This window comes from Nuphar pumila, chromosome 15 (assembly GCF_984573655.1).
Source record: "Nuphar pumila chromosome 15, dmNupPumi1.hap1.1, whole genome shotgun sequence".
NCBI classification, from domain to species: domain Eukaryota; kingdom Viridiplantae; phylum Streptophyta; class Magnoliopsida; order Nymphaeales; family Nymphaeaceae; genus Nuphar; species Nuphar pumila.
Window position 1 is genome coordinate 31,636,511 of NC_143263.1, and position 13,168 is coordinate 31,649,678.

Sequence of the window (13,168 nt, forward strand, 5' to 3'; positions counted from 1 at the left end):
GATGTATGCCCATGGCTGGCTTCTTTCACTCATTTCAAGTGTCATTTTATGTAGATAAGAGATGTTTTGTCACACTTTCGTGTGTGTTTTTGCCCATGGTTGGCTTGGTACTCTTGTTCTAGTAGCTGAATATACTTGATTTTGAGTATATTTTTACGTAGACAAGAGATGCTTTTGGTCCATGTTGGCGTGTATTCTCTTGTTCTTGTCGTTGATGCACTTGTTTCAAGTATTATTACATGTAGACAAGAGGTATTTTACGCACCTTTGTGTGTGTCTTTGGCCTTTAATGGCACTATATTTATATTTTTGATATAGTAGATCATACACTTGATTTATGGGTTTTGGAGAACTAATGAGGTAGTTGCTTGTAGTGGATGAACTATTGTTGAAATTTATGAAATTTCATTCATATTTTATTTTCTTTTAGATACAAGTGATTCATGTCTTTGATATGCATATCTTAAAATCAAATTTATATTTTGACATTTAATCTATATATTAAGTGCTTATAGTTTTTCGGCCACTTTTGTATTTGATATGCAAAATGAGTTTTTTGTCATTTGAGTGAGATTTTCCTAAATGTGTAAGGTTATCTACTCAAATAACATTCATTCTTGAATCTTGGGTGAATGTTTTTAATATACTTAGTCAAATCATGTTTTTTATATGACATTTGTTTGACATAGATCTTCTTCTTCTTAAAACATAGATCTTCTTCTTCCTAAAGATGTGAAAAACTCTATTGTTGATCTATACGTGTTAAATATGCTTTTATAAAGCCCCTCTTATTGAAGTTCATATTCGTTATGCCTTTGGGCATTTGTATCCGTGTTCTTTTGTGCACACACTTCTTACTTCCAAGTATTGATAAATTCCTTTGAGTACTTATTGGGCCTTCGTGCAAAACGATTTGTGAAAGTTGGTGCACTTTATATGTATTGTCTCTTTGAAGACATTATACATTGTTTTTCTTGAAGACTTTTTCACATAATATTGAAATGATTAAGTAGTTTTTTTAATTATCCTATTATGATCTGCCATTTAGATATCCTTTTTTTGGGATTTGTTTGAAATGTCTCTTAATAGACATATTTCATCGTAGTAAATCATGATTTACCGTCATCCTTAAGGAATGCTGCCTCTTATCTAATGATTTGAAAAGTTGTTACTATCTTGTTTAAAACCACTCTTGCTTTTCAATATATTATTGTTGCAATTCTTGGGTTAGAATATTTTATTTTTCTTGTATACTTTGAGTCTTCTCTTGGTTTGTTCTTTCTCTACAGGATCGTTAAGATGTGATGCCTTAGATACATCATGGATTCGATCAATGGAGGTACTATGGGGATGATCGTCAATAAAGACATTTTTTGAAGACTTACATTTGAAAGCATTTGCTGAGATGTCATAAAGATGGAGATTTCCCTTGAAGACTTTTGAAGAATTGGACTTCTTTTCAAGACTCTTTTTGTATTTCCAAACTTTTGGGTTTTTTTTCCCCCGCAAAGTTTGAGGGGGGTGTTAAAATATGTGTACTCACACACACACACACACACACACACACACACACATATATATATATATATATATATATATATATATATGTATGTGTGTGTGTGTGTGCAATACCCGATAGGGGTATTTTTGTCATTTTATATTAGCTACATAGTTGTTTTTAGAAAACAACTATTTATTTGTTTTTAGAATTAGTTTATATTTTTTGTTTTTTGTTTTTATTTCACGCAAGTGGGCGCCCCACATAGATTCGTTGGGGCCTCCAACGGTCACAAATGTGACCGTTGGGGGCTTCCAACGTCTCTATGGGGAGCCCCTTTTGGCCTCTCCTTTTCCTCTCTTCTTTGTGCATAAATAGGGGTTGCTCCCCTTGTATTCTCTATGGCCTTTAGGTCCTCATTCAATAAATTATGTGCAACTTATGCCTCTTCGCAGGCTTCTTGTGATGTCCCTTAGTGGACCATTGTGTTATTCCTCATTATGAGGTTATGTTTGTCCAATGTTGGACCTTATGAATGCATTATGCATTCTTGTAATTCATTTTCGCATATTTTCTAACATGTAACACCAGACACCTTGTTTCCATCACGCAAGCCTTAGGCACTTGAATGGTCGAACCACAATACACTGCAGGCCATATCTTGATAGCAATATGTGCATAACAAATAGCGCCAATCAAGCCCATGATGCCACAGGGACAAGTTTAGGTTATCTGACTAGATAAGGTTTCTATATAACATACCTCCTCACCATTCAAAATGTGAAGAAGGCCAAGCAATCCTATACTCGATTGTAATTAATGCAAGCATAGTTAATACGCAATGAGGGGAGGATGATTCAAATAGACTATACATAGAGCGGCCAAGGAGGACCTTATAATCCCAAGTTCCCAACCAAGGGAGCTCTCTGACAATAGTCGAGATCAAAGAGTCCAAGGACCTTTCCTGTGTACTGAAGCAAAACAATAACTTTTGCACCTCCCCAGGTGTAACACCTCACCAGTACACTATATCTACTTAGGTGAACATGCACGCACATCACTCATTATTTCAGCTACAATAAACTGCATAACGTATCTTGTGATTAGGCTGTTGGCATTGATTCATGTCATATAAGTAATATAAGTAACTGTAAGCCATTGCATCAACATTCATTGTTGTTCACAACCATATGGTTTTTATTAAGGAAATTTATTCACCAAGGATCGATCAATCAGGAATTGTAGGTCATTTCAATTATTCAAACAGAAAAAATGTCAAATCCAAACAAACATATACGATCATAAAATTTATCGCTTGGAGAATAATACCCTGTAAACAAGTGCAAGGCGATAATCAAATATCATTCATTTTCTATTATTTCTTACAGAAGGATGAAAAGGGAAAACCAAAAAGCAAACAATAGAAAAGCTAGGGTGGAAGTGGTCTGCAACAGAATCACTAAAAGGAACAAGATCGAGAAGGATTCCTCATTTTACATATCAAAAGAGAAAGAGAGGCAGGGAAAGCGAATCATAACCAAACCGATTTGAGGCTAAAACCCAAGGATAAACGTCACACAGATCGCTCCCTCCTCCAAGATGGCGACAGGCACGGCGGGCTCACTGATCGTGCAATCGGCTAAGGTTGCGGAGCTGGTCGGTGACCTGAACGACCTCCTCGCGCATGTCGCGGATGATGTCAAGGGGTAGGGATCCGATCTTCTCGAGGAGGGAGGCCATGCGGTGCTGGAGACGCGCAAGCTCCTCCAGAAGTGCGCCCAGCTCACCGTGGACCAGCATCCGCCGCTCGAGATCATCGCCTTCCCCATCGACTGGAGATCGCTGGCAGGCGAAGAAGAGGCCCTGGTCCAGCAGCCTCTGTCTCTCCCGCCGCCGCTCCCTACCTGCCATCCCCATCTCAGCGGCTAGGGTTAGGGAAACATCATGGACACTGTCACACTGGGATTAGGGCTAGGGTTAAGGTTTCTTCTTCTTCTTCTTCTTCTTCTTCTTCTTCTTCTTCTCTTCCTGGTTGTTAGCCGCAGGATCTAGGGCTAGGGTTTGGGGGGAAGCCTGTGAAGGCGATGCATCTGAGGCTCCGCCGACGCCGGGTAAGAAGGATCGCTGGTGCCGTTGCGTTCCTTACGAGCGCTCAGGCCTCGCTTGCCCTTTTAATGCGATGACAACTCATCCACAGTGTCGGAATTCTCTTGGGAAGGGAAATTCTCCCCGATAAATTGAAACTATCTTTTGAATGTATATTAAAGCTATGTCACAATGACACGTGGACACGATGACGAGTGACATGGATTCGACTTGAAAGTTCAATTTTTTTTTAAAATAGGACACGAGGACAAAGATTTTTAAAAAAATTTAATGAATAAAATAACTAAGTTTTGATCATTTTTAACATTAACAAATGTATTTTTATTAAAATAAAGCAATAACCATTAAATTTATTAAAATAATATTAAAACATTCACCGTACGTGCCTGTGTCCAAGCTTGTTTGTTCGTGCCACCAGGGACACGCCTCCAAAATGTCATGTCCTTGTGACATAGATTAAAAGTATAAGCCACAATGAACATTAAGAATACAGAGAATGACGTAGATGGCACTACCAAAATTGGCTACAAACTAGAATATATGATACATCTAAGAAATTAAATTTTCTTGCCCTTAAAGCTAATAGAAAAAGAATATTTATTAGATACAACACCATGATTTTCAAATCATAAAATAATTAGTTTCCTTTTATATGAGTAGAAAAAATCAATTTTGATAAATCAAAAAAAAATAATGCACAACAAAAATACATCTATAACACTAATGAGCGTATGTTCACCAATTAGCAATGATAATATGATACTAATACTCGAAATCAATTTCCAACGGTGGCTCAGCTTATCTGGCAGGAGCAGTTAGTGCACGTCACCCTTCTGTTGAGACGTTGCAAGTTCGAATCCCAGTGGTATAGTTGTATAACTGGTCGGGGTCTGCCTAACCCTGCTTTCTCTGTCGAAAAAAATAAAAAATACTCAAAATGAATGTGAAATAAATTTATTAAATTATGATTTATGAAATAAACATAATAATAGGATTAAAACGTATACAAATATTATGGCATGAACCTAACAACAACATTGTTTAATGATCTCAACCAGAAACTATTGAGATTTGAATTCTGATCATAAAAGACAAAACATAGGATACAATCTTATGAATCCAATGAATCAAAAAAGAAGAAAAATGGATTCCTAAGCAATGAGATATGTGATCCGATAGATGGCTGCCTGAAATAAACCATGTAATGTTTTGTTTGAAACTAACAACTGTTTAAGCTATTTTGGTCATGAAATATCAAGACTTGGATTTTATACATAAAAACTAAATAAAGTTTGGAATCTTATGAATCAACGTTTACCCTTTCGTGCTAGAGAACTAATATGAGTAAAATATGGTATATATGTTCATTATATGAGACCTTGTCTTAACCATCTATCTCTAAACACTCGTCCACAAATAGATCTAAGCCATTGATTTAAAATCTTATAAAACTGACTTAAGAAATAAAATAAATGCACTATGCCTTATGTATAATGGATCAAAATACAAAGTTTGGATAAATTTAGATCCAATTGATACAAAAAAAAAACATGTGCACTTGGGCTCGTTTTAGAACAATACAATTTTAATAAAATCAGAAAATTTCAAAAAAAAAACAGAAAAAGAAAACAATTTGCATCATAAACTTAGCGGCTAGACCTATAGTGATCGTTCCATATACGGATCTTGGATCATCCAATACCATGTCATGTTATTAATTCAACCACGATTGGCACGGACCAGAGTTTAAGCTCGATTCGTCCATTCAAGTTGTGCCAAAAAATTTGGGTGTTTTAAACCTTTCAAGGTTTTAATAATGCCCGAGCTAATTGAAAAGTTAGGGTTAGGCCTCAGCCTACATGTGTGGTTATGTGCCATAACTTTTCAGTTGTTTTCAGTAAACTAGCTGAGTAAGATCGGTTTGTAGCACCTCAAATCCACTAACTCTTACAACTTGATATAAATAATGTATTGACTCACCCTAACTCAACGTGAGTTCACCCAAAATTACATTTGTTGTGAAACCAGTTAAAAATGTAGTATATTATTACACTAAGGTTGGGGTTTTATTACGTAGCATTTATACTGCCCTGGCAAGCAGTCTTGGCCACATAAAACTTTATGTGCCGATCAACTGATGAGCTCATCTTGCATGCATACGAATGATTAAAAGCATATAATTTTATGTGCAGATCACAACACACTTGATTTAATTCATGAATAAAAATTGAAAAACAAAATTTTATTCATTTAATTCATGAAAATGCATCAAATCAAGACATGCAAGGCCATAAAAACTAATAGTATTATCCTCCCATTATAGGTGATAGAGGGTTCGGAATCAGTTTGGTGTTTGATCATGGCTTTAAATTCACATCCTATGACATATTTGACCTTCATCAAAATTCCCCACTACCTGGAATTTGTTAAATAATCTCTGGGTTTTCTGTAATGCCTCTATCATGAACTTAGTTTCTAAATGTGGATTCAAATTTCGATAAAAGCTTGAATTTGAAACTGGATATGAATTTTGAAAGATTATGGGATTTCCAGATTTTCCTAATCAAATGAATATGTGCATATTAAGCATAAGTAGTATGAAAATTTACCAATTCCATTCATGATTGTAAATGCAACTTTGGATTAAAACAAAAGCTCCAGTATTCATGATTATAAAAAATGTGATTTTGATTCTTTTTCATTCTTTGTTTTTTGGCAGAGTTCTAGTTGGTAAAACCCACTGAATTTTAAACTTGTGACATCCCATGAATTTCATAAATCAACCCTACCAGATGAATAGAGAGCCCTTTGTGAGCTCTTTCATTCAAGTTTAAAATCATTTAAAAGATTTTCTTAAACATAACTTTTAAATTAATAAGGACAACGTGGACAAAGGAACACCACTCTCCCAAATGAAGGCATATTTTATAATTCTTTGCACCACCACCATGCCACATGTAATTAGACTATAGAGAAATCATATTAAAAGGAGAACATCGTACCTAGAGCACTTCAAACACTAAACTCATAGCTGTTTGCTCCAGCCATTCATGGACTTGGACATTTTGTACTTGTAAAAGACACTATACCCTCACTTCATATAAGGCATTTAAGTGAAAATAAGTAGTTAATCATATTGACTATGTATGAGTTGTAATCTTGCACCCTCTTGAGCCTCACTTCATATAAGGTGTTTCAGTGAAAATAAGTAGTTAATCGTATTGTCTGAGTTATATGTGGAGCTATCAACGAAACTATACTAGTATGTAGCCCTATTGATGTTCTTTGCATGCTGCATTGAATGTTTTGATAATATGTAACTAGTTGTAGATGTAATAGTCATTGTTTTTTTAGTACCCTACGTCCATTAAATAAAGGGTTTTTGAAAATTTAGACATGCTTTTAATATAATCTATAAATCAATGCCAATGCTCACAATGCACCATTTTTTTATAATAAAATGTCAAAATTTATATCATGAGAAATAGATCCAAAAGACTCTTTTTTGATTGGTTAAATGATACTTGAAAATATAACTTTAATCTATCAATGGCATTGTGAGCGTGCATGCACACACATATAAAACAAGTGACAGGGCAGTTGCCGAAACTGGTTTAGGGCAGAACGCATAGAGGAACTCAAAAAACCAATGGATACATTCCAAAATCCCCATCCATGCCTAAGAGAGCAATAGTGACTGATAGGGTGAGGAAGCAAAATGACTGATTAAACTTATAAGCAAACATATATATATATATATATATATATATATATATATATATAGAGAGAGAGAGAGAGAGAGAGAGTGGTTGCCTACGGCCTTAGGTGCCTAACACGAGCAACGGGTGGGTTTTGAGTTGTTTTTCCCAAATCTGACTATGCCGGTAAGTTCAACATGGTCAATTTGCTAGGAAATAACACTTAGATCATATGCTTTTGATAAAAAAACATTTTTTTAAGCCTTAAATATTTATGATATTTCTAAAAAAATTATACTCTCAATTTGAAAACCTTATAAAAACCCACTTGCATGTCGGAATCAAATGATGCAAGCATCCATTCCTATAAAATCAACTATGTGGATCGGTCATATTCAAGAAAAATATGGAAAAAAATATTCAATAGTCTCCTAAGGATAGGCACGGATCGGTGTAGGCATACATACATAAATATATGTATATGAAAAAGTATTTGCTACTAATAAAGGTAATGAACTAATGAGCTAAAAATCATAGGTGCAAGTTGTATCAACTCAATCTAACTACGTAGATGTGTTCAACATTGTTTGTTCGTTAAGGATTATGAAATTTTGGCATGTTGTGGGCTATTGATTTTTTGACCCCTTTAAAAAACTAATTACATGCTATAATCACATGATTAAAAATAAGTTTCCTACTAAACAAACCATGTAGATCACATCCGTAACATTTGATCTATAAAAAAATGGTTTCTTTTTTAAGAAAACAGTAATTTATTCTTTAGTTCCTTACCTTCATTAGTAGCCAATATTTACCCTCTCTCTCTCTGTATAGGTGTATATATATATATATAATATTTACCCTCTCTCTATGTATATGTATATATGTGTATATATATAGTAGAGAGTTCAACGTTATGTCAGACGTGCACGCATGCTATAAAGAGAAAACAAGATTTAAAAGCGGTCTTGACTGCCACTAATTATTTTTTTTCACCGACCTGCCCCTAAAGGGTATTTTTTTACACACATTAGGGTGTCCACCGCTCATTTGATTTCTGCACATTTGATGATGCTCCTACTCGCCTCTCTCTCTCTCTCTCTCTCTCTCTCTCTCTCTCTATATATATATATATATATATATATATATATATATATATATATATGTATAAACACAACCATTGATTTTTGGATCGTTGAAAGACCCTACATACATGCAAGATTTCAGTGATTGAAAAGTCGATTCCCACTAAATAGAACATGTAGATTACATTGATAGTGTTAGATGTGACAAAAAAACAAGGTTTTCAAAGTTAATTGTGTTCACAATCAGCTGCTATATATACAAGTTTAATATTTTGTGCTAATAAAGGTATATAATTATCCAGTAGAAATGTTGTTTACATGTTTCTTGTAAATTGGATACTATGGATGTTAACAGCAAGGTTTCTTTAGTAAAAATGAGTTTTAAATCATGTGATTATGACATGTAGACAGGTTTTTAAAGGGTTTTAAAAATCAAAGGGCCTAAATAGAAGAAAATTTTATGATACAAAAAATCATACTTTTACATTAAGAAGACAAGATGCAATGTTTGATCTTTAGCAAACAAATCATGCTGAATACATTTATGTGGTCTAATTGAGTCAATAGCACTTGAACCTATGATTTTCATATATATGAAAAAATCCATTTATGGGCCAATCCTTTGCCCCTATATATAAAAAGGAGCCATATTTTCTAATTTCTTGATATGGGCTTCCATTCTTTTTGGAAACTGGCAAATGGTGACACTGTGGACGTGAAGTACATGTTTGGTTTAATTCTATAGATTGGCCCTTGGATCATATTTTTCTCACGAGTAAATATGAACTTTTGGGGGGTTAAAAATCAACATCTTGCAATTTAAAAAATGTCACCTCCCAAAAGTCGTATTTAGTTGTTAAAAATTGTGATCCAAGGGCCGATTCTTACCATTTCAACTATTTTGATACCTATGGGGTCAAAATTGGTCAACATGACTTGCCACTATGAATTTCAGTTAAGGGGTTCGAAACCTATGGGTGCAGCCAATATTTTCACTACGAATGTTTGCTACTATTGAAGGTATCATACTATTTAGTTGAAAATCATAGGTATGCATCAACTCAATTTGACCACATAGATGTATGTTTGATAGGGATCACACCTTGGAACATATTTATACAAACACGAGCATGAGCATGGTTTTTACTGAGTCATAAAAGTTTTGGTACATTATAAACCACTGATGATTGAAGCTCTTGATAATCTTGCTTGTACTTTCCAAACACACCAAATCCCGTTCTCTACCAAGCAATTTGTGTAGATTAGGTTTGATTTTAAAATGTAAAAAAAAAGAAAGAAGGTGGTTTTGGATCAATAGTATGGGGATATATGATTGCTACTCTCATGGGATTCAATACCTCAAATGAAGACTTTAAATTTTCCCCTCTAACTGTATGGATGTGATCTACATGTTTGATTTAGTAGAAACCAGCCATTGAATTGTCTTTTCAGTGTATTATATTATAGTTTTTTTAAGGTTAAAAAATAAATAGCTTACAATAAACCAAAATTTCAATTCTTAAAAAAAAAAAAAATTTATATTTAAAAATACAATATAAGGGTCATTCCTACAATTTTGACCACAGTGAATACATCCATTGGGTGAGATTTAAAGAAAAAAAAATGAAAACAATCTCTCTCTCTGATTTTCAGTTAGGAATTATGAAACTTACATGGATAGCCAATATTTTCTGGTGGCACGATACTTTTGGTAATAGCCAATATTTGCACTTTATATATAAGTATTCATCCTATTAAAAGGAAAAATATGTCACTAATGAACGTAAAAAACTAATGTGTTAGAAATCATAGATAAAAGTTGTATCGACTAAATCTAACCACATAGATGTGTTCATCATAGTTTGTTTGCTAAAGTTCAAGCCTTTAATCATGTTTTCTGATATAAAAATGTGATATGTTGAATTATGAAATTTTGGCACATTGTGGGCTGTTGATTTTTAAACCCCTTTAAAAACCCAATTACTTATCATAATAACGTAATAACATGATTCAAAACAAGTTTCTTAATAAAAAAACCATGTAGATAAGGATGGCAGTGGACCTGATGGAAACGGGGCCCATCCCACTTCGCCTCGTTTGGACTGGGGATAGAGGACATGAAACCGGGATGGAGGCGTGGATGAAGGTTAAAATAAAAACCCGTGTGGGGATGGACTTACGCATTCCTTCGCCCTGCTCCATCCCACCCCATTCCCAATCCTTCTAAGAGATGGAAATGGATCGAGGGGAAATGCTGCCCCGCCCCGCCCGGCCTCACTCAGTTTGGACAGAGGATAGAGAGCATGAAACATGGATGAAGGGTTAAAATCCAAACCCATGCGAAGATGGAGGCGGGGGATGGAGGTCCAGAATTTGAGACGGGGCAAGGGTGGAGACCTAGTCGCCCGCCCCTGCCCCGGTCCACTGCCCAGTAGCCAATATTTACCTCAATTAAAATACACAAATACTACTGGTAACGTCTCATGTACTATATACTGCCCCAAGTTTGTTTCTCTCCCTCTGATCTCTTCCCTGCACCCATTCCTTTCCACCTCTCTCTCTCTCTCTCTCTCTCTCTCTCTCTCTCTCTCTTGCCCTCAAACCCTAAAAAACAGGAGCAGGAGCTAGATTTACTGCGAGGTTGCGGGTTCCCTTCCACCGGGTTTCACAAATCCTTCTCCCATTGTGCCCGTTGAGATTCATCTGTGAACGGCGGTGATGGCGTGGAGGCACCTCCTCACGCAGGTCAGCCTCTCTTTCTCTTCCCAAATCCCTAATTTTTGCTTTCCGGTGTTGTTTGTTGATTGGTCTTTCTTTACTCCTTTTTTCGTTCTAATTTGGGTGGACGATCAACGTTGTTTTGGTGATTTTGCTGATTGTTTCGTGGTCTCAGAAAAAATGCCATCTTTGGTACTTAGATTGGTTTCTCCCACTGGGGTTTCTCTTTGGCTGCATTTTTTGCTTACTTGTGTTCGAACTTTTGCGATTTATGCCTCTTGCTTGAGTTTCTTTGGATGGTTGCTGATGTAGATTGAATGGGGTGTTTGAATCGGATCCTAGAATATCTATAAGATGTTGGTGTTCTAGGTGAATTGATATCTGTTGGAATGTTATCTTGTTTGTGTTTGAGTTTTCGTGCTTTATGCCTTTTGTTTGAGTTTCTTTGGATGGTTGCTGCTGTAAATTGATTGCGGTTCTCGAATTGGAGGCAGAAATTTGTATGAGATGTTGATATTCTGAGGGAACTGATATCTGTTGGAATGTCAGCTTATTTGTGTTTGAATTTTTGTGATGTTTATGCCTCTTGTTTGAGACTCTTTGGATGGTTGCTGCTGTAAATCGAGTGCGGTGCTTGAATCTGCCGAGAATATCTATAATATGTTGGTGTTCTATGTGAATGGGTATCTGTTGGAGGAATGTTTGCTTATTTGATTCTTCTACCATTTTCTGATTAGCTTTTGAACTGAAAGCAGAAACCAACGAACCCATTTGTGCATTGGGCTCTTTCCTTTTTTCCCCTTCTGTTGGGAATTATTCCGTGCCTTATTTGTTGAGTATCTCCTCCCGTGAATCTTTAGGATGTATATCACTAACTCTGTTTCTGACTACATATTAGCTTTCTTCTGAATTGCTTTCAATTATTCCATGATTATTGGAACCTACTCATGGCACTCCATTTTATGGTATTCACCTTGAACGTGGCCCAGCCCATAAGGGCCACACTGACTTGACATCATCCCCACCATCCTCCTGTAGTTCACTGGCAGTCCCTTGGTTTTAGTGAGAATTGTAATGCCAGGTATCTGATGGTTGTTTGAATATGTTAAGCAAGTTTCCTTCATGGTGCTCGATGGACCCATATGTTCCAATATATTATCTCTCTTCTTTGGGTTATATCAGTTCTATCGCATGCATTTATTTGATTTTGTTTGTGGAGAAGCTGGATACTGTTCATTAGCCATGTTTACAAGTCATTTGATAATAACTTGTGTTCAGTGCTTCATTTGTGACCTTAAACTGGACATGTAGCATATATGTTTGGGCTATTTATATCAATCTTAACATACTTATTTTCTTTTTGAAAAATCTCTGGAGTTGGCACCTTGCTGAATCTTAAATTTCTAAGGAAAAGTTGGTTGGAATTGAAAATCTATCTGATGGTTTGGGCAATATTGAGCAAGTGTTGGTAATAACAGCTATCATATTCTAATATCTTGCACTATATTTATATTTACGTCTACAGAAAAATTTAGGATGTTAGTTAGGCTTTCTCCTTGTTCTACGAGCCTATGTGTAAGCAAGTTTATAACTTTAGTTGGTTAAGGGGTTGAGCTTGTGCAATCCAGGTCCAGTTTGTTCCAAGCTAAGCTCATTATATAGACTCACACACACACATATGCACACAGAAACTCATGCACAGTGCACTGTCTAGTTGTATAAAGTTGCAACCAACTTTTAGGGCCAATCTATCACAGCCTCTATGCTATCTCCATATGCTAAAATTGAACCCAATATGACAACTCTGGCAATTTCTTGGCCCAGAATACAGACTGTTGCCTCTTTCCAAATACTTTGCTTAATGTAAAATTGGGTGTGTATGGTGCAAATGGAGTTTGCACTGATACTGGTCTGAGGGAGAGAGAAGGGATGGGTTGCTATCTATCTCTGGAACCAATGCTACAATGTTTTATCAATCTGAACACTTTGTAATTTGGCAGATGATAATCTGCTGAGCTACAACATTTAGAATATACGTATCAATGGATGGTTTTAGTATGCAC

The 13,168-nt window shown here is 35.7% G+C and overlaps 1 protein-coding gene across 1 annotated transcript in view; it reads left to right on the plus strand.

Annotated features, from left to right (window-relative positions):
- Positions 1-10,873: 10,873 nt before the first annotated feature.
- Positions 10,874-13,168, plus strand: part of LOC149815020 (ATP-dependent zinc metalloprotease FTSH 5, mitochondrial-like) — a 60,067-nt gene continuing 57,772 nt past the window's right edge. The window contains exon 1 of the mRNA XM_089990331.1: positions 10,874-11,132. Coding sequence (XP_089846457.1) covers positions 11,106-11,132 — 27 coding nt within the window. The 5' untranslated portion in view covers positions 10,874-11,105. The remainder of the gene's footprint in view (positions 11,133-13,168) is intronic.